Consider the following 20,574-nt stretch of genomic DNA (forward strand, 5'->3'; position numbering starts at 1 on the left):
GCCAAGAGCATGTGTGGCATCTTGACAGTGGATTGATACGTATTTTATATAATAGTTTTAATTACCAACTAAACTAGACCTTACTATACGAAACTAGGTAGTGTACTTAATCAACTATAACAAAGTTCATGTAAGTCGGGTATCGATCTTAGGGAACAATTATTAAAAGCTAAATTATCTACTAAAAATTACCTAAATAACAAGTAATAAAAATTGGGGTTTTTGTTCTCTAGTTTTGCAATACTAGAAACTTAGATAAAATTACTTCGCAACAATTTAACAAACAGAAAATTAATCAAAATTTGGATGAAAAGCAAGAATTGGAAGAGAATTCTGTTCAGATTTTGATTCACTAATACTCCTATGGTTGATTTCTTGGATAATACTGTGAATTGATTATTCGTTGTTTACCGATTAGTAAAGTGATTAAAATTTATTATCAAAAGACTAATCCTCCAATTATCGAGTTATTTATTCATTGATCAGGTGTACAAACAAGCAAGACAATTAGGGTTAAGTTCGAGTTAAGCTAGACTTGATTAATAACTAACATTAACGGATGATAACATCAATTTAACATATGAATGATCATCATATATTAGCTTCCACATTAAATTACCCACTTTTTCTATTTAATCCTAGGTTTATGATCAAAACTATAGTCCTATAACTTTGACGATAACAAATTTATAAGATTCAAATATCCTACAACAAAATGATCATCTAATTTCAGGAATATTCAACAATAAACATCAAAAGTGGTTGTCTTTAACACAAAAGGTTCTTTATCAAGCTATCAAAAAAAAACAGACAACTAGTAAATATTCAAATATCCAATCAATCAATACATAGTAGCATAGATCCTCAACATCTAAACAGAAGTTAGGGTTTTTAGCCCATAATTATTGGAATCAAACAATTAAATTAGATGTTACCAATGAAAGACATGATGAAAATCATGGAAAACTAGGATTTAGAAGTAAACTTGCCTTCGATCTCTCCTAATTATGAACTCCAAATAAATTGAGGTTATTCTCTACCTTCTAATGCTTCTTTAGGTGCCAAAAGTTGTAAATAACTTGAAGCAAAAGTTAGGGTTAATGGCAGGACCGGACCTTATATAGATACCAAAACTGTCCCCCATGTCATGGATATAGGTCTCCACAGCGTGGCGTCCATTAAAAACGTGTAAGGCCCAAGTCTGCTAACTCGATCACGAATCTTCTAGATAACATGGTGTGGCCAAACGTCCCCATGCAGTAGGCTTTAGAGTTTATGTCAAATCTGCCTTCGTTTGATCAGGTTCAGGTTTCCTCGCTTCCAGCTCCGCATTTTGCTTCCTTTTTATCCCGATCATGTCTTTATTGCTACAAAACAAATTTATAACAAACTAAGCATCATTTGTCCTAAAATAAGCAAAACTATAGCTTAAAATATCCCGATAATGCATGAAATAAATGAACGAATATGCACCTATCAAAATACCCTAGACTTATCTTTTTCTTACCCTCAAGCAAAATTGATTTTATTAATATCACATCAAAAATTTAGCTACCAACATCGCACAAGACAATCTATTTTAAACCTCTCCATTACTCCATGACCGCAATGCGTATATTTGTGTCTAATTTTTCTAAGAAATTCCCTAATCCTAAATACTTACGATCCTCATAAATATTTCTTAGTCAATTTGAACAATGTTCATTTTTGCCATTCTTACCTCGTATGACTTTTATTTACCCCATTTAATCTCAAAAGTTATTTCCAAATGTCAAGTGACTAAAAAAAATATATATATAGTAAAATTCCCTAGAAATGTAACTATACTTTTTATTTGTTGTGTAACACCCGTAGATTCGGGCTAATCAATGTAGAGATAATAAGCGTTAAAAATAAACTTTTGATAGAATATTATTTAAAATAAATAATATTGACTAAAGTATAGTATATGTCACAAGGATTCCGTACATATAAAGAACGCTGAAATTCGTCTTATAACGAAGAAGTTATGACCCGTCGAAGTTTTGTGACAAAATCGGCACGGCTCCGTGTATCGTAAAAAGTAAATTTTTGACAAAATACATTTTAGTCTTAGCGATCTAAATGAAAGTCGTAGTATATGTTAAACTGAAAGCGTGCATATAGAGAACGTCCAAATCTGACTTCATTTGAGGAAGTTATGAATTTTCTAAGATTTTGCATAGTAATATACAACCAAGAAATCGAATTTTAGATCGATCGATTTTTAGCCGATACAACCTAAACGAGTATCAAAGATCTCGTTAATAGGAGCTCAACAATATAAAGACAAATGAAAACGAACGTCGGATGACAAAGTTATGGATTTTTAACGGACTTTTACTGTCTAAGCCTTTAAAATATAACTTCAAAAATAAATCAAAATTAGCCGATGGAGTCTAAACGAAAGTTGTAGAACCCGTCGATACCTACGCGTAGATATAAAGAATGTCAAAAATAGTGCTCGTATGCGAAAGTTACGAATTTTAGAAGATAATTAGTTTTTGGAGTAACCAGCGAGTGACACGTGGTGCGATCTGAGCCATTGATTCTTCCCCACGCCTTGCCACCGGATGGTGACACGTGGCCAACGAACGCCCAACGTTCAGATAGGGAACGCTTCACGTTCAACATATTCAAAATCTATAAATAGATGGCGCAAATCCCTCCATTCTTCACACCTTTCTCAACCATTCTCTCCCAAACACCCCCAAACCCTCTAAGCCTTTCCCTAGAACCTACTAAGTGTTAGTAGCGAGTCCCGAAGTGACAAAAGGACCCGCGAAGAAGAGCATTCGGCTCAGAAGTTCTGCCCGCACAGAGCCCAATTCTTCGCTAAACCCCCTTGTAAGTGAGTTATGCTTACCATACTTTAAGTATAACTTATGTTTCAGTTCATTATCGTTATCATGAACCTATAAACAAGATTTATCAGTGAATCCAAGTCTTTATATTGATTGATATATTTACGTGGATGATGTATAGGCTGTGATTTAGTGAGGTGTTTAAAGTGGGATTTCCAAATAGTATACTTCGTATACCAAACGGATCCTACCTCCAATATGATCCTACCTGGTTGTTCCTTACTTGATAGATCATGAAAGTAGACTTTGATTTAATGATGAATTTAGAATAATTATTATTCGCAATAAGTATTAGACTAAAATGTAGTGAAAATAATACTAGGTTTCGTCAAAGGAAAAGACAGTTGCAAGAAGCGAAGCGTTGTCCGAGTTTCGAGCTGTCACTTTATCAAGTGAGTGCATAGTCTTTTTCATGAACATGATTTTAATACAAGTAAAAAATTAAAGTATTAAATATATGTTTATATGTGAGATATTTGATATTTCCTGAAATATGTGTTAAGAGCATATATGATAACATATGATGATTTAGGATAAAAAATAAACCTAAATTAAATACGATGAATATCGGGTAGTATATTCTTATGAGTATGGGTGAGATATACACAAAGGGTAGAACTTTAAAATTTGTCATTGATCCAAGAGCATGGATTAGACATAGTTATTCGTCCTTAGTCCAAGAGTATGGAGAGGGCATAGTGATTTGTCATTAATCCGAGAGCATGGATTAGACATACCTGATCCGGGAGTATGGATTAGGTAAAGCTGTTAATTTTAGATCTGAGAGTACGGATCATGTTGTTGTGAGGATCTACGGGATGGGATAAAATTGCTTATATGAGGTGAAATTGTATATTGCGAGTTCTAATATATATATATATATATATATATATATATATATATATATATATATATATATATATATATATATATATAGGGCTAGGTTCAAATGTTTTTAGCAAATATTGTGTGCCTAAATGCACCAATGAGAATTCAAGAAATAATAAACAATTAAATAAATCATTTAAGGGTATTTTGGACCTTTTATACTTTTAATTAAGGAAATCATTTAATTGAATCTTGCAATTAAGGAAATAAAATAAGTATATTTGACCTAGCCTCTCTCTTAAATCCTGTCTAATAAAACCTCCAAAATCCTCAAACCCTTTTCACTCCAAGTTCACCAACCGGACCACCAGGTTCAATCCCCTGCCCACTCTGCCGCCATGGAAACGTCTCCTACAAGAAGCTCACAACCACAAAACCGCTTCCCCAAACGTTGAAATCCACCTCATCCCTCTTATACTGCTCGTATTCTTCAATGGCGGAGACCGATGATAGAATTGCAATTGAAAAATTCTTCAATGGCGGAGATGCGAAGGAAGGCAGTCAACGGTTCTTCGTTCCTTTCCCGTCGTCGGCAGCAAAGAAGATCAAGGGGAAGATCCCCCGGTGCTCATCTTCTTCGGATTAAGGAGGAGAAGCACGATTAGAATCAGAAATCGGGAAGCACCTCCAGTGCTTCACCGATTCAACGGAGGAGGAGGAAAATATCGATTCCTGGTGAGCCTTCCTTGACCGTCATCGGTAGAAATCGAGGTAAACGAGTGGGAAATATCAATTCTTCTCTTTGACTTTTGAATAGATACTTTGATTATAAAAGTCTAATTCAGTAATTGGTTTGGAATTGTTTTTATACTTGTTCTTCTATGTTTTATTGTAGTGATTTTGAATATAAAAGTCAATTTATGTTAGAATCTTGTTTTGCATATACTGGCTTTAGTTGTTTTGTTTTTATAAACCATTTGAATTGAGTAAAATTATATAAAAAACTAAAAACTTCTGAGTTTTGTAGATAATAAGAAGAAAACAAAAGCTAAAAGTTGGTGTGTATTTTTTGTGGTGATGTAAGCAGGAATATGTGTTTCTTTCAAATATTCATGATTCAGATATTCTATTGGAATTTAATGTATGTTAGGGTGATACAAGAATGATGAGGAAACTTATGAAAAAAAGATATGTGATACTTCATTCTCAAAGATGAAGAAAAACAACAATATTCTTTCAGAATTTCAGGATTCAACATCCAAAAATAGCAATATTTTTTCAGAATTCAAGAATTCAAGAAGAAAACATGGAGAACGAGAGTATTCTAGCAGAATGTTGTTATTTTTTTTAAGAATGTTATTCATGTTTGTTGATATTCTTTTAGAATATTTATAACTATATTAAAATGTATAAGACTTTTAGTCTGTAAGAATATGTATGAATTTGTATTTAAGTTCGGATGTACAAGAATATATTAGAATGTTTGTTATTTTTCAACATCTTATTCAAAAATTTTGTTTTTCTTCAATAATATTCTATTAGAATAAAATTCTTAAAGAGTATCATTCTAACAAAAAATATTCTGATAGAATAAAATCGGTAAAAATTGAAATTGAATTAATTAAAAAATTCAGATTTTTTTTTTAAATTAGGAGAATTATCAGATTTTTTAAATTAGGAGAATTAATTATCCCTAAAAATCTGAAAATTTCCTTTTATAAATGTAGTTAATTGTCCAAAATACCATTTTGCTAAAAATTGTGTGATTATATGGTACATGTTACCCCATTGTAATATCATACACTCTCAAATCATGTCCATTGATTAATTTCATCCGTTGGTCCAGATCTGTGCATTCTGGCACAAAATACTTAGTAAAAACAAAATAACCTAAGCATATATATATATATATATATATATATATATATATATATATATATATATATATATATATATATATAACATTGAGGGATTGAAATTCCTATGTACTCACCAGGTTTCCCAACCTGTCCTACTCAGTTTATTGTATCACAGGTGGCTATATGAAAGATACATTCTGCTGAGAGATTTAATGAGTATTAGGCCACTAGTTTAATTACTGTAACGCTTGTAATATTTCATTATGCTTGTGTTTCTATATTGACGATGACGTCCCAATGTTTTAATATAAATAAAATACATTTCTTCGGAAATGCTTTGATAATATCATTATCATGTTTTCTGGGAAAAAATTTCGCAATATTATTCTTCAAAAAGGATACTTAGATTTTTAAATAAGCATAAACAAATCGGATTTTTCTGGCCGTGAAAATGGGGATGTCACAGTTGGTATCAGAACATTAGTTTAAGTGAACTAGGAATTTGTAGGAAATTTCTAGACTTAAACTTAGAATGCTAAGCGATGATTGTGAGATGAGTGTTTGCTATATTTAGGAAGTATGCCTGAATAGACACGAGCACTAGCTTATTTTAGGAAAGATGCCTAAATTGCTTTTATATGCTAAATGAATTATGCTATAAGACGCCTTATATTCTTTAGGATGTTATTATTTGATCGGATCTATGGTTTATTGCCGACCAGATCTAGAAATTTTATGTGTTCAGATTTCTAAACATTTAATTACTATATTAGAACTGACATGTAACTTTTTGGAGTAATAAGGAGGATTACATGTCTAAACATTATCTATATTTTCTTCTTGATACAATGAACGCCTACTTCCGTGAACATAACGTTATGGTGAATACTCATAGTGAACTGAGTAAATAGAGGAAAAGAGAAGGCTTACGATAGTGAATGATACCTATCGAAAGATATCGTAAGAGTGGTATCTTACTTTTAGAATACGTCTGATAAAATAACAGTACGTATAGAGGAGTACGGTACATCCGAATGTACAAATTTGATTGGCGCGATGATAGAACGATTGGTGAAATTCCTAAAGTTGTCCTATTGTCTGGCATGTCCACCGCCAATCGAGTTGAAGCATAATTGAGGATTGAAGATACACATGGAAGAAGTCCTAGTAGAGTCTAGGGAATTTTTTGTGATTATTTGAACACATTCATATGTGTTAAATCGTTTTGTCATTTTAAGAAATAAGAACTTTGGGACTATGAGACAATACTTGGGATGAGTATGAGTAGGTGTGAAAGGTAGCAGAGGCCTATACTACTGGAAGCATAGGACTCACACTTGGATCAGGGAAAGTCACAAGGTTACCAGGGCGCTAGTAATTGATTCTGTTTGGTTCATGTCAGTTGTTACCATCGTTTCAGTAATGACTAAGAAGATGATTGTTATTCCGACCCTAGTGGTCATATTAAATCGAGTCCGATTAAGATAAGTATGTTACGTGTTTCAGAGAAGCAAGATTGATGTAGCATCTGATTTAAGCCAGAAGATTGAAGTGAAACATAATCGAAGCGATCAATAGAAGTATCACGATCGCCGTTAAAGTAAGAAGCTTAAAGCTAGAAGTTCTGCAAGCTAGAATGTGACTATATCACATCAGAGCATGAAGAAAGGTATATTCCATCCTGGAATTTGACTCTAAAAGAATTGAGTCTAAGCATTACATCATACGACAAGAGGTCATTAGAACATGACCCATCGATTTGTTACGGTAATTGAAGTAAATAACTTATCTTAACTTCAGTTTGTTTAAGAAGGATCAGGAGTCTCCAATAAGGATCAAGTTTGTAAATTGAAGGTTATGATCGAAAGTCCAACATAGTACGAAGAGCAGATGCAAGATTGAGCATCACCAACAGTCAAGAAGTCCAAGAGTTAGATACTCATTTGCAAGGACATAAGATTTACAGTTATCACCTAGGATGAAAAGATAACGTGTGGAGTCATTATACAAGCCCAATTTTGTTTATGATTTCGGGACGTAATCATCCTAATGGGGAGATAATTGTAATGCCCACAGGTTCGGGCTAATCAATTTAGAGATAATAAGCATTAAAAATGAAATTTTGATAGAATATTATTTAGATTAAATATTTTGTTTTGAATTTACAATAATTCTTAACCAAAGTATAGTATATGTCACAAGGATTTCATACATATAAAGAACGCTGAAATCTGAATTATAACGAAGAAGTTATGACACGTCAAAGTTTTGCTACAAAACCGTCACGCCTCCACGTATCGTAAAAAGTAAATTTTTGTCAAAATACCTTTTATCCTTAGTGATCTAAACGAAGTTCATAGTATATGTTAAAAAAAAGAAGGTGCATATAGAGAACATCCAAATCTGACTTCATTTGAGGAAGTTATGAATTTTCTACGATTTTGCATAATAGTATACAACCCGGAAATTGAATTTTAGATCAATCGATTTTTAGCCGACACAACCTAAATGAGAATCGAAGATCTTGTTAATAGGAGCTCAACGATATAATGACAGTAAAAAACGGACGTCGGATGAAAAGTTATAATTTTTTAACAGACTTTAACTGTCTAAGTCTGTTAAAATATAACTTTAAAAATAAATCAAAATTAGCTGACGGAGTCTAAACGAAAGTTGTAGATCCCGTCGATATCTACACGTGTATATAAAGAACGTCAAAATGGATCTTGTATGTAAAAGTTATGAATTTGAGAAGATAATTAGTTTTTGGAGTGACCAACGAGTGACATGTAGCACGATCTGAGCCACTGCTTCTTCCCCACGCCTTGCCACCAAATGGTGAAACGTGGCCAACGAACGCCCAACGTTCAGCTAGGGAATGCCCCGCATTCGGCATATTCATAGCTGATAAATAATAGGCGCAAATCATTCCATTCTTCACACCTTTCTCACCCATTCTCTCCCAAACACCCCCAAACCCTCTAAGCCTTTCGCTAGCACCTCCTAGGTGTTTGTAGCGAGTCCTGGAATGCCAGAAGACCCCGAGAAGAAGAGCTTTCGGCTCAGATTTTCTGCTCGTGCAAAATCCGGTTCCTTGCTAAACCACTTTGTAAGTGAGTTATGCTTACTATACTTTAAGTATAACTTATCTTTAAGTTCATTATCGTTTTTATGAGCCTATAAACAAGATTTATCAGTTACTCTAACTCGTTATACTAATTGATCTACTTACGGGGATGATGTCTTGGCTATGATTTAGTGAGGTGTTTAAAGTGGGATTTCCAAACAATATACTTGGTATAACAAATGGACCCTACCTCCAATATGATCCTACCTGGTTGTTCCTTACTTGATAGATCATGAAAGTAGACTTTAAGTTAATGATGAATCTAATTTAATAATTACGGATGAGCATATGGACCAGGGAACCGGCTGGAACTGGTACCGGAACCGGAACCCGATGGAACAGGTCGGGTCGGGACCGGGACGATATTCTTGTGGATTTTTGGAACCGGGAACTGGTAGAACTGGCAAAAACCGGAACCATATGTTGCTATTTTTCGAGGACCGGTTCTAGCATTTTAAGACACGACAAGAACCGGTAGAACTGGCGGTCCGGTTCGGTTCCTGATTTCCACCAATTTCGGTTCCCGGGCCGGTTCCAGCCGGGTCGGTTCCTTTGCTCATCCCTACTAATAATTAGTCGCAATAAATACTAGACTAAAACGTAGTGATAATAATATTAGGTTTCGTCAAAGGAAAAGACAGTTGCAAGAAGTGAAGCGTTGTCCGAGTTTCGAGTCGTCACTTTATCAAGTGAGTGCATAGTCCATTTCATGAACATGATTATAATACAAGTATTAATTAAAGTATTAAATATATGTTTATGTGTGAGATATTTGATATTTCCTGAAATATGTGTTAAAAGCATATCTAATAATATATGATGATTTAGGATACAGAATAAACCTAAATCAATTAAGATGAATATCGGGTAGTATAGTCTTATGATTACAAGTGAAATATATACGGAGGGTAGAAATTTAAAATTTGTCATTGATCCGAGAGCATGGATTAGACATAGTCATCCGTCCTTAGTCCGAAGCCAAAACGTTTTACATCCCTCAAATTCGGCAATGTCATGTTTATGTCTCATGATTTCACTAGGACACGGAAGCCACAAATATACTATAACATATGTTGGCTTGGATAAACATCAAAGCTCGCATCGTATCATCACACACAACACTAGCAACCTATGTCTCAACATAACAAATTTTTTAACTAGGTTCAATTTTAGATTTTTGTTTCGAATCTTTCTAATAAGTTTTTAAATACTAGTCATTTTTTCATAATAATTTTTTTTTTCAGAATGCTTGTTATTCCTACTTTCAACCCCTACCCCACACTTATTTCAGGCAGTGTCCTTAATGCATGCTTTAACAATAAAAGTAAAGAGAGAAATTGGAACATACTCCTCTGGGATATAAGTGGCGAGGTTGAGCTTGAATCTTGTGTGGTTGAAATGTCGCATGAAAACTGGAAAAGTAAGTCTTCCGAACCTCTCTTTAAATGAACTCTGATGAACCAAAAAAAGTCCTCCAAGTTGTGGTATAACGAGCAAACAAATCACGTAAACAAGATTTGCCACGCCGTGGACTAGCACAACCACATCGTGAGCTTCCAAAATGCAGAAAATGGTCGAGAAATTTTATCCAACCACACCATGGTTATAGGCCCCCACGCTGTGGTTACTGGATGATCAAAAAAGTTTGTCTCGTATCCCATGCGTATTTGAACCAGAAAATTGATGTCAGAATGACATATTCTTCTGTTTTAGCTATGAATCATCTTCTTTAATGAATAATGACCAAAAAAATTGATTCTTTCTCAAATCACACTCTTCTTCGCAAGTCACTCCATTCTCGTTTCTAATTCTACGTCTCTCAGAAAATTTGCTTCCTCTTATCCGTCTATCACTCCATCAAATTTTAACTTCTAAGCAACAAAATTAAACAGAAAACACATAATAAAAAGGAAACAAAACATCATACAAAAGAAAATCATGCAAATCCTAAATTACAAACTTCCTACACAAATAAAAATGAAAATAGTCTTAAACGACCCAAAAACATAAAAATAAATCAAGGATAATTCACTCCTCATCATTTTGAGCCCCGCTCGTACCAACTCCTCCTCCTTGTTCGTCCTAATGCTCCTCCCAACTTGGTATACAAGTGAAATGCGAGGGAGCTCCGGCCGGTGGTACTATCGCCATATTCTGCACGGTTGTTTCAAAAGAATAACCCACAAAGTTAAGACCCCTACCCAAATCATCTTGATATTGCCTAGCCATCACATTATAAGGATCCATAGGCATCTCATAACCAAAGTTTTGTGGTTGTCGTTGGGCTCTTCGTGGTAGCTCTTGCTTGGCCTCCCATTTCTCCGCCCCGATTCCTCAATGGGAGTGTCATCTAGTATCGAATAAGTATCATTCCCAAAATATATATAAGTATTTTGGTGGTTTTGAACAAGCGCGTTTGAATTGGGCATCCCTCATTTTTAGTAAAAAAACTTAGCCTTCGAGTGAATTGAAAATCCCAAATGATTTGGCAAGCTTTGTAACCATCATACCCCCATAAATAGGGGCGCGACCTCGGCTTTTTCCGAACCGCTCAGTCAAGAAATCTGCTATAAAATAAGGAAGGTGACAAAAAGTATTTGGTGTAATGATACACTATAGAAAGAACACATTCAATTTTGGGACCCGGTCCCCTTCCATATTTTGGTTAATCAAGAATGTGATCAACTGGTGAATGAAACGATGAACGGACTTCCTAATCTTTTTCTCGGGCGTGGAACCTAGAACATATACCCCATTAGCTATTTCGGTCCAATATCCTGACTCTGTAATCCCGTCGGGAAGCCTCTTGTGACAATGATCCAGGTAAAAGACGAACACTAGAGAAAGTGAATCAGAATGGTTGTATACGTCTAATCTCCACATGAGTTCGCAAAGGCTAATTTCTCTCCTTTGCTCTCCAAGACAGAAAGTGACATATTTGGGATCCATGACATCATCTTTCTTCCTAAAATTAACCATTGAGAAGAACTCCACACAAAGCTCCTCATAGACCGACTCATACATTCGGAACAAACGCCTCCACCCATTACAAGTAAATCGCACCCCAGCTTGCTAAAAGAGTTTGGTGAAATAAGGTTCTAACTGATCCGCTAGTACCACTGCCCGAATCCAATCCCAATTCAGAACACAGGGTATGTCAGTGTCCTTTGTGAGCAACCAAGCTAACTTATTTTTCCATTCCGCGTACATGATTGGCGTCAAAACTTTTGGGAAATTATACCAAGGGAAGTCCCTTGCTGCATCATTTTGCCTCTAAGGTCGCATTCCTGCAACAATACAACGAAACAAACATCCCAAAACCGATCAAGCATCAGATCATAAAGAAAATGAACAGTTTTTTTCCTAACTGAACAACGGCCACACTATGGGCCATCGAGGCCATGCGTCGACGCAAGAACAAATCAAAAACTTTTTGTATAACCAGCTGTCGAATCGGCCAATGCACTCAAAGGGTTTTTGTTTAGGGCCTATTTTAAGTTAATTAAGTTCTAATCATACCCAACAAGTGTCTAAATCAGACCAATTTCTAACCCTAATTTTTTCAAACTTCTTAAAAGCGACTTCAATATCAAAATTTAACGTCCAAAATAGTTAATCTTGCAGTAAATAAGAGTTTAGAAAAAGAAATTACTAACCTTTTCGGATGAATTGAACAAAACTATAAGAAATTGAAAGAAAAATGAAGATTTTGGTTGTAAAGAGGAGGTAACGGCGTGTGGATTGTCGTGGGAGGTAAAAGTGGAAAAGAAATTGACCGATTAGGGTTTTAAATTCAACGTCTCGTAAAAAACGGTCCACGTCGTGGCTACTGTAGACCCACAACGAATTCTTAATTTTTTAAACAAAAATTTTCCTTACCCCACACTAGTTTGTTATTTGTCCTCATAGTAACAATGAAAAATCATAATAAAGGAGCAAAAATCCAAGAAAATTAAACCAAAAGGAAAGAAAAAGAAACCAAAAGAAAGAAAAGAAAAATGCAAACCGCGGGTTGCCTCCCATAAGCGCTTCTTTTTTAGGAGTCATGAGTTGGACTTATTCCTACTCTATGTTGTAGTAGGTGCCTCCAAGTCCACTAAATCAACTTCTATATCTTCCGTTGACCTTCTTGTTGAACCCATTTTAACGATCGGTGGATGCGGAATAAATAATATCTCGAGATTTAACGAACATATGATGAGAAATTCCATAAAACTAGAAAAGAGAGATAAAATATTACAATACAAGAACATGGTTGGGAGAGAAAACTCTCCCTTGGTGCGAGAGATCCCACCACTTTCTCTCTCTCTCTCTAGAAAAGCTACATTGGAGTGCACTCTTACAATTACCTTACAATTACCTGACCAACTCTCTCTTTATATAGGAGAGAGAAAAACACCAACAATACAATAAAGGGAATAAATAATTAACCTAACTATCACTCATTATTTCTAGAGCATTTCCATGCTCCAACACTTCCTCCCCCGTAATGCTTCACTCGATGACCATTTAGCTTGAATGTTGTCTCATCTCCTTTATGTAACTCAATGGCTGCTTGAAGGAAAGTCTCATTGACCACGAACGGTCCATACAAACGTGTCTTCAATTTACCAGGAAAAAGCTTCATCCTAGAGTGGAAAAGTAAGACTTTTTGACCGGGCTTGAAATCCTTATTTCCTCTTAGCCGAGCATCATCAATCTTGTCGGACCATGCCTTTTTTTTTATTTCCTACCGACCTTTCTAGAATTCTTTTTAAATCTCGATTCATTATTTCGGTTTGCCCACTTGTTTGAGGATAATAAGGTGTTGCAAACCTATGGTGTACACCATATTTTTGTAACACCTTTGCAAGTTGTTCATTTACAAAGTGGGTTCCCCGATCAATAATTAAAGCTCTAGGAATGCCAAAATGTGAAAATAATTTTTTTAGAAAATGAACGACAACACATGCGTCATTAATGGGTAAACTTGCGCTTCCTCCCACTTTGACATGAATCCACCACAACTAAGATATACTTGTTACCTCATGAAGCTGGAAAAGGTCCCATAAAATCAATTCCCCAAATATAAAACACCTCACAAACTTGAATGACATTTCGAGGCATTTCATTGCATGAAGAGATGTTGCTCGATCTTTGACATGAGTCGCACTCCTTAACAAATGTGGTTTCATCCTTGAATATCGTCGGTCAATAGAATCCCGCTTCAAAAAATTTATTTCCTGTGTAATGTGCTCCATGATGTCCCCCGGTGGGTCCATTATGACAATGGAATAGAATGTCCCTTGCTTCTTTCCCAAACATCTTCTAATAATCCTACCGGTGCAACTTTGAAAAAGGTGTGGATCGTCCTAATAATAATACTTTAGCTTGGAAAATAGCTTCTTCTATTCTTGATAGGAGAGACCTTTTGGAAGGTAGTTGCTCGCAGGGTAGTTCACGATGTCTGCGACCAAGGCTCTTCTCCCCCAATAACCATCAAGTACTCGTCAGGAAAATTCTCTTGAATCTCTTCTTCTTGTAGCTTCTCAAGTTCCGGGTTTTCAAATCTTGAGAGATGATCAACCACCACGTTCTCCATCCCTTTCTTGTCTCTTATTTCAATATCAAACTCTTGAAGTAATAATACCCATCTTATCAACCTTGGCTTTGCGTCCTGTTTGCGAAACAAAAATTTGAAGGCAGAATGGCCAGTAAAAACAATTGTTTTAGACAAGATTAAATAAGGACGAAATTTATCTAATTCATAAAGTAAGGCTAACAACTCTTTTTCCGTGGTGGTGTAGTTATCTTGAGCCAGGTTGATCATTTTGCTAGCATTATAAATAGGTTGAAAACGGTTTTCAATCTTTGTCCCAAAACACATCTTCTAATAATCCTACCGGTGCAACTTTGAAAAAGGTGTGGATCGTCCCAATAATAATACTTTAGCTCGGAAAATAGCTTCTTCTATTCTTGATAGGAGAGACCTTTTGGAAGGTAGTTGCTCGCAGGGTAGTTCACGATGTCTGCGACCAAGGCTCTTCTCCCCCAATAACCATCAAGTACTCGTCAGGAAAATTCTCTTGAATCTCTTCTTCTTGTAGCTTCTCAAGTTCCGGGTTTTCAAATCTTGAGAGATGATCAACCACCACGTTCTCCATCCCTTTCTTGTCTCTTATTTCAATATCAAACTCTTGAAGTAATAATACCCATCTTATCAACCTTGGCTTGCATCCTATTTGCGAAACAAAAATTTGAAGGCAGAATGGCCAGTAAAAACAATTGTTTTAGACAAGATTAAATAAGGACGAAATTTATCTAATGCGTAAACTACGGCTAACAACTCTTTTTCCGTGGTGGTGTAGTTATCTTGAGCCAGGTTGATCATTTTGCTAGCATTATAAATAGGTTGAAAACGGTTTTCAATCTTTGTCCCAAAACAGTTCCTAACGCAAAGTCATTAGCATCACACATTAACTCAAAATGAAGGCTCCAATTTGGGGATATCATGATGGGTGCGGTAGTAAATTTCTCTTTAAGAAGGTCAAAAGCCTTTAAACACTCCTCAGAAAAATCAAAATTAACATCTTTTAAAAGTAATTGTGATAAGGGTCTTGTTATTTGAGAAAAATCTTTTATAAAAGACGATCGCACAAACCAAAAAAACTCTGCACCCCTTTGATATTTGTTGGAGGTGGCAATTTTGAAATCGTTTCAACTTTTGCTTTATCCACCTCAATCTCCGCCTTGGAAACCTTGTGACAGAGCACAATTCCTTCTCAGACCATAAAATGACATTTTTTTTTAATTAAGGACCAAATTGGTATCTTCACACGTAGCAAGCACAAGATCGATGTTAGAAAGACAATTTTCAAATGAATGACCAAAAAACGAGAAGTCATCCATGACGACTTCCATGAACTTTTCCACCATATCATGAAAGATAGCTGGCATGTGTCTTTGAAAGGTGGCCGGTGCATTGCATAATCCAAAAGGCAGGGTTTGATAAGAAAAGTACCACTTGGGCATGTGAATGTGGTCTTCTCTTGGTCTCTTGGATCTATCGGAATTTGTAAGTAACCTGAAAAATCATCTAAAAAAACAATAGAAAAGAAGACTGAACAAGCGTTCGAGCATTTGATCAATAAACGGTAAAGGAAAGTGGTCCTTGCAAGCGACATCGTTTAACTTGCAATAATCGATGCACACCCGCTAACTAGTTATCGTCCTAGTAGGTATGAACTCGTTCATTTCGTTCGTCACAACCGTCATCCCTCATTTCTTTGGCACCACTTGAACCAGAATCACCGATTGGCTATCCGAAATCGAATAAATAATTTCGGAATCGAGCAACTTCATCACTTTTTTCTTTAGTACTTCTTGCATGTTCAGGTTGACTCTTCGTTGCGGTTGAAATACAGGTTTGGACCCTTCTTCCAAAATGATTTTGTGCGAGAAATATGAAGGTCTTAGCTCCTTCATGTAGGAAATCGTCCAAGCAATCGCTTTCTTTTGTTCTTTCAAAACCTTCACCAAGCTTGCTTTCTATTCGGGTCTTAAATCAGATGCTAAGATTAAAGGTTTTTATTCATTGTCTTCCCGGAAAGTGTACTCCAAATGATTGGGTAAAGGATTGAGGGAAGAAGAATTTTTTTCTGAGCTCTAGACAGTGGCCACGGTATGAGCCTCTGATTGCTACGCCGTGGGGATCATTGAAATCTTGTTCAATCGCGATTTTTTGTGGACCACGCCATGGCTACCGTTGAGCTACTTTGTGGATCCTGTTCAGTGAGTTTCTTTTTCTCACAATAATCGCTTTCTTCCAGTAACCTTTCGAGCTATTCAATGTCATTTTCAACATCAAAATTGTCCTCCTTTAAATTCATGTACCCATCATCATCATTCTTCATCCATTGTTGCATCTATTTATCCGTGAATGCATCAAAAGTGTCAACTGAGAACACCATATCATCGGTAATCTTCGAGTGTTTCATCGCTTTATCAACTCCAAAAGTTATTGCATCTTCTCCCGCTCGAATGGTCAGTTTTGATTCTCTAATGTCTACTAATGCTCGTGCGGTGCTAAAAAATGGCTTCCCGAGAATTATAGGAACTTGATTGTCCTCCTCAATGTCAAGAACTATGAAATCCGTGGGAATTTTTTTTTATCAATTTTAACCAAAAGATCTTCGCATATACCTCGCGGGAATGTCACCATCTTGTTGGCAAGATGAATAGCCATGTGTATTGGTGTTGGCTCCGGAATATTCAACTTACTATAGAAAGAATAGGGCATTAAATTCACACTAGCTCCCGAATCGGCTAGAGCATGACTTGTTGCTAGATTCCCGAATTGGCAAGGAAGTGTCAAGCTTCCTGGATCTCCCATTTTCATTGGTAACTTGTTGAGCATAACAATCGAGCAATTTTCATTTAATACAACATTTGTAGCTTCTTCCATATTTTTACGATTTATGAGAGGATCATTTAAGAACTTGGCATACTTAGGCATTCGTGCAAGGGATTAAATGAACAAAATATTAATTTGTAATGCCTTGATGTGTTCCAAGAATTTCTTATAATCATCTTCTTGCTTATCTTGCTTAACCCGACTTGGATATGGGAGAGGTGGCTGATATGGGGGCACATTTTTCTTCACTTCAGGCGTCTACGTTGAGGCCTAGTCCTCACCACGTCGTGGTTGCTGCACAGCTTCTTCGTCTTGGATCTTTTCTACTTCAGAGATCTGCTCATTTGATGACATATTATTCTTTAAAGCAGTTAGAGGTGCAACTATCTTCCTACCTCTGGTTGTTGCTACCTTAATGTGGGTGTTTGGATTGAGTTCCGTGTTGCTTGGAAGTTTCCCCAGAAGTTGCTGATTAAATTTCCTTGAAAGTTGCCTAATTTTTTGCTCGATATTTTGGATCGTTGCTTGCTGATTTCGGAGTACAACATCATTTTCATCACGCCTCTTCTCAGATGTAGCGGAAAATCGAGTGAGCATTGCTTCAAATTTGGTTTTCTTTTTGGGAATTGGTTCCTCATTTTGATAAGAACCGTGCATCTTTTGTTTATACTTTTCGTCCTTGGCTTTCTTGTATTCTTCATAAGGTAATCATTCCTTCTTGGGCTTTCTCCAATCATCGTCGAATCGATCTCCACTTAAATAACATGCTTGAGCTTTTCGGTTTCCATTTTCATGAAGATCACAATCCTTGGTGTGAGGTAGTCCGCTACAATTATCACACCCCACTCTTATACCGAGAATGGATTGATCCATTTTAGTCATCCTTTAGTCCATGCTTTCTAATTTTTCCATAACTGCAACTAACTCCTCCAATCCACTATTGCCTTCCTTGAATCCTTTGGTCTTATCATCTCGGGGATTGTGATACTCCCTCGAGTGTTTGGAAAACTCTTCAATCAATTCTTTTATTGTTGCAGGAGATTTCTTTATGAGTGGTCCTTAGGAGTCAAGGAGTTGTCTAGTTGTAACATTCACACCATCGTAGAAAATAGCGACTTCTTGTTGAACATTTAGATCGCTTTGAGGACAATTCCTCAACAAACCCTTGTATCGCTCCCATGCCTCATACAATGATTCTCTCTTTTGTTGCTCGAAATTTGGAACAACTTTCTTTAATTTAGAAACCTTCGATGGTGTGCAAAATTGTTGGATTAATTCTTTGTGCATTTGTACCCATGTTGTGCTCGATCTCGGGGGAAGAGCCTTTAACTAATCTTTTGTTGCCAATTTAAAGGTGATCGAAAGCATTCTCAACAAAACTGTTTCTCGTGCAACATTCGAAATATTAAAGTAATTGGCAATGTCTTTGACTTCTTCGAGGTGTTTGTATGCGTCTCATGATCTTTACCATAAAATGGGATACCGCTAAGTGCCACAAGTATGTGCCCTTTGAGTTCTAAGTTGGCGGGTGGCAGGAATTTCGGGTTGCACAAGGTCTGAACCGATGTCCTCACGAATTTGTTTCTTTTATGTCTCCATGGTCGTATCTGCAATGTTGGCCATCTCGTCTTTTCTTTCGGATTCACTTTCTTCCTTGCTCTCTTTTTCAGAATCTGATGTTTCGGGTTTGTAACCGGCTCCCATTTTATTGTTAGTTTTCTCAAAACTATCGTTCTTGTCTTCTAGCGTTTTTTTGCTTGCTTCTCCAACCGTTGTGGTTTTCCTCTTACGAAACGCCGACTCAGGATCTTCAAGTGGGGGTATGATTGGTAATTTTGATCCCTGCATCATATATCACTGAAACCAAACAGAAAACAACGCGTAAAATGAATACAAATATGTTAAAATAAAACGGTTTGCCCAGTAGCGACGACGTGGTCAGACGGGACCACGGCGTGGGACTCTGAAACCACTAAAAAATTAAAACTGAAACCTTTGACAAAAAATCAACCTTGCATAAAATAAATTTCATAGAGAGGATCGATAATTAAAAGCAAAGTAAATTTAACTAATAATGAAACCGTTCCCCGCTAACGGCACAAAAAACTTGATACATATTTTATATACTATTTTTAATTACCAACTAAACTAGACCTTACTATACGAAACTTGGCAATGTACCTAATCAATTATAGCAACGTTCAGGTAAGTCGGGTATCAATCTCAACGAACAGTTATTAAAAGCTAAATTATCTACTAAAAATTACCTAAATAACAAGTAATAAAAGTAGGGGTTTTTGTTCTCCAGTTTTGCAAGACTAGAAACTTAGACCAAATTACTTCACAACAATTAAACAAATAGAAAAACAATCAAAATTCGGATGAAAAGCAAGAATTGGAAGAGACTTCTGTTCAGATTTTGATTCACTAATACTCCTACTGTTGATTTCTTGGATAACACTATGAATTGATTAGAATTTATGAACAGTTATTAAAAGCTAAATTAACCGATTTCTAAAGTGATTAGAATTTATGATCAAAAGACTAATCCTCCAATTATCGAGTTTATTTATTCATTGACCAGGTTCATAAACAAGCAAGACAATTAGGGTTAATTGCGGGTTAGGCTAGACTTGATTAATAATTAACATTAATGGATGATAACATCAACTTAACATATGAATGATCATCATATATTAAAAGTATCTTATCCATTCGCTAAAGTTCGTTCCATCGAAGGTGACCTTTTGGCAAAGGCTCATCAACGTGAAAGAACTAGCAGCAGCGATGTTTGCGTTCGACATCTAAAAAAGAAAGAGGACAAAGATAGATTAGAATAAAAATCCCTAATTATCACCCAATAAGAAAAATTAGGGCTAGGATCGTACAGTCCTCTGTTAGATATCATGCAGACAATCCTATGGAATGGTTAGTCAAGCATTTAGGTTTCTCGATCTCTGATTTATTTGACATAGAACTTAATCGAACACATCAATTCAGTTCTGACCGGACCCGGCACATAAGTCATATCAAATCATCGAGCGGCTGAGATATCACTTTTACCTTCTTAGATAAAAGTTACAGATAAACTTCGAATTATATGCATTTACTTATTCATTAATCAACTATACACAACAATGCGTTTTATAACACCGAGTTACTGATGCGTTTTCGCATTATCAATGTACAATCAGTTAACAAATAACAAACCATATATCTAGGTTTTAAGACTATATGATATTATCGTCTTGCGATCACCTTTAATATCGTATTCCATAAGGTGATTCCAGCAAGCGCGGGTTTGTTCCAATGCTCAAAACTAGTTTATAAGCACTCATGAACGTTGCCACAACCCTTTGCTATGTCTAAAACCATTTAGACATTCTACATTCCAATTCATGACAATCTTCATTCATATCTACTTCCAACATATGAACGATTGTGGACAATTTGAACAATTCGATTATTCCTAATAAACTCAATTAT

General features: G+C 35.8%; 1 protein-coding gene and 1 non-coding gene across 2 annotated transcripts; one reads left to right on the forward strand and one right to left on the reverse strand.

Moving 5' to 3' along the window:
- Window positions 1–16,600: 16,600 nt before the first annotated feature.
- On the reverse strand, window positions 16,601–17,139 carry LOC128133420 (uncharacterized). Its single transcript, XM_052770852.1, has 2 exons — window positions 16,878–17,139; window positions 16,601–16,818 (listed from the first exon to the last, which is right to left on the reverse strand). The coding sequence occupies exons 1-2, from the start codon at window positions 17,137–17,139 to the stop codon at window positions 16,601–16,603; spliced, it is 480 nt and encodes a 159-aa protein (XP_052626812.1).
- Window positions 17,140–18,220: 1,081 nt separating this feature from the next.
- LOC111905187 (small nucleolar RNA R71) lies at window positions 18,221–18,327 on the forward strand. Its single transcript, XR_002854766.1, has one exon. It is a non-coding gene; the product is annotated as a small nucleolar RNA R71 (small nucleolar RNA).
- Window positions 18,328–20,574: the final 2,247 nt, after the last annotated feature.

This window comes from Lactuca sativa, chromosome 4 (assembly GCF_002870075.4).
Source record: "Lactuca sativa cultivar Salinas chromosome 4, Lsat_Salinas_v11, whole genome shotgun sequence".
NCBI classification, from domain to species: domain Eukaryota; kingdom Viridiplantae; phylum Streptophyta; class Magnoliopsida; order Asterales; family Asteraceae; genus Lactuca; species Lactuca sativa.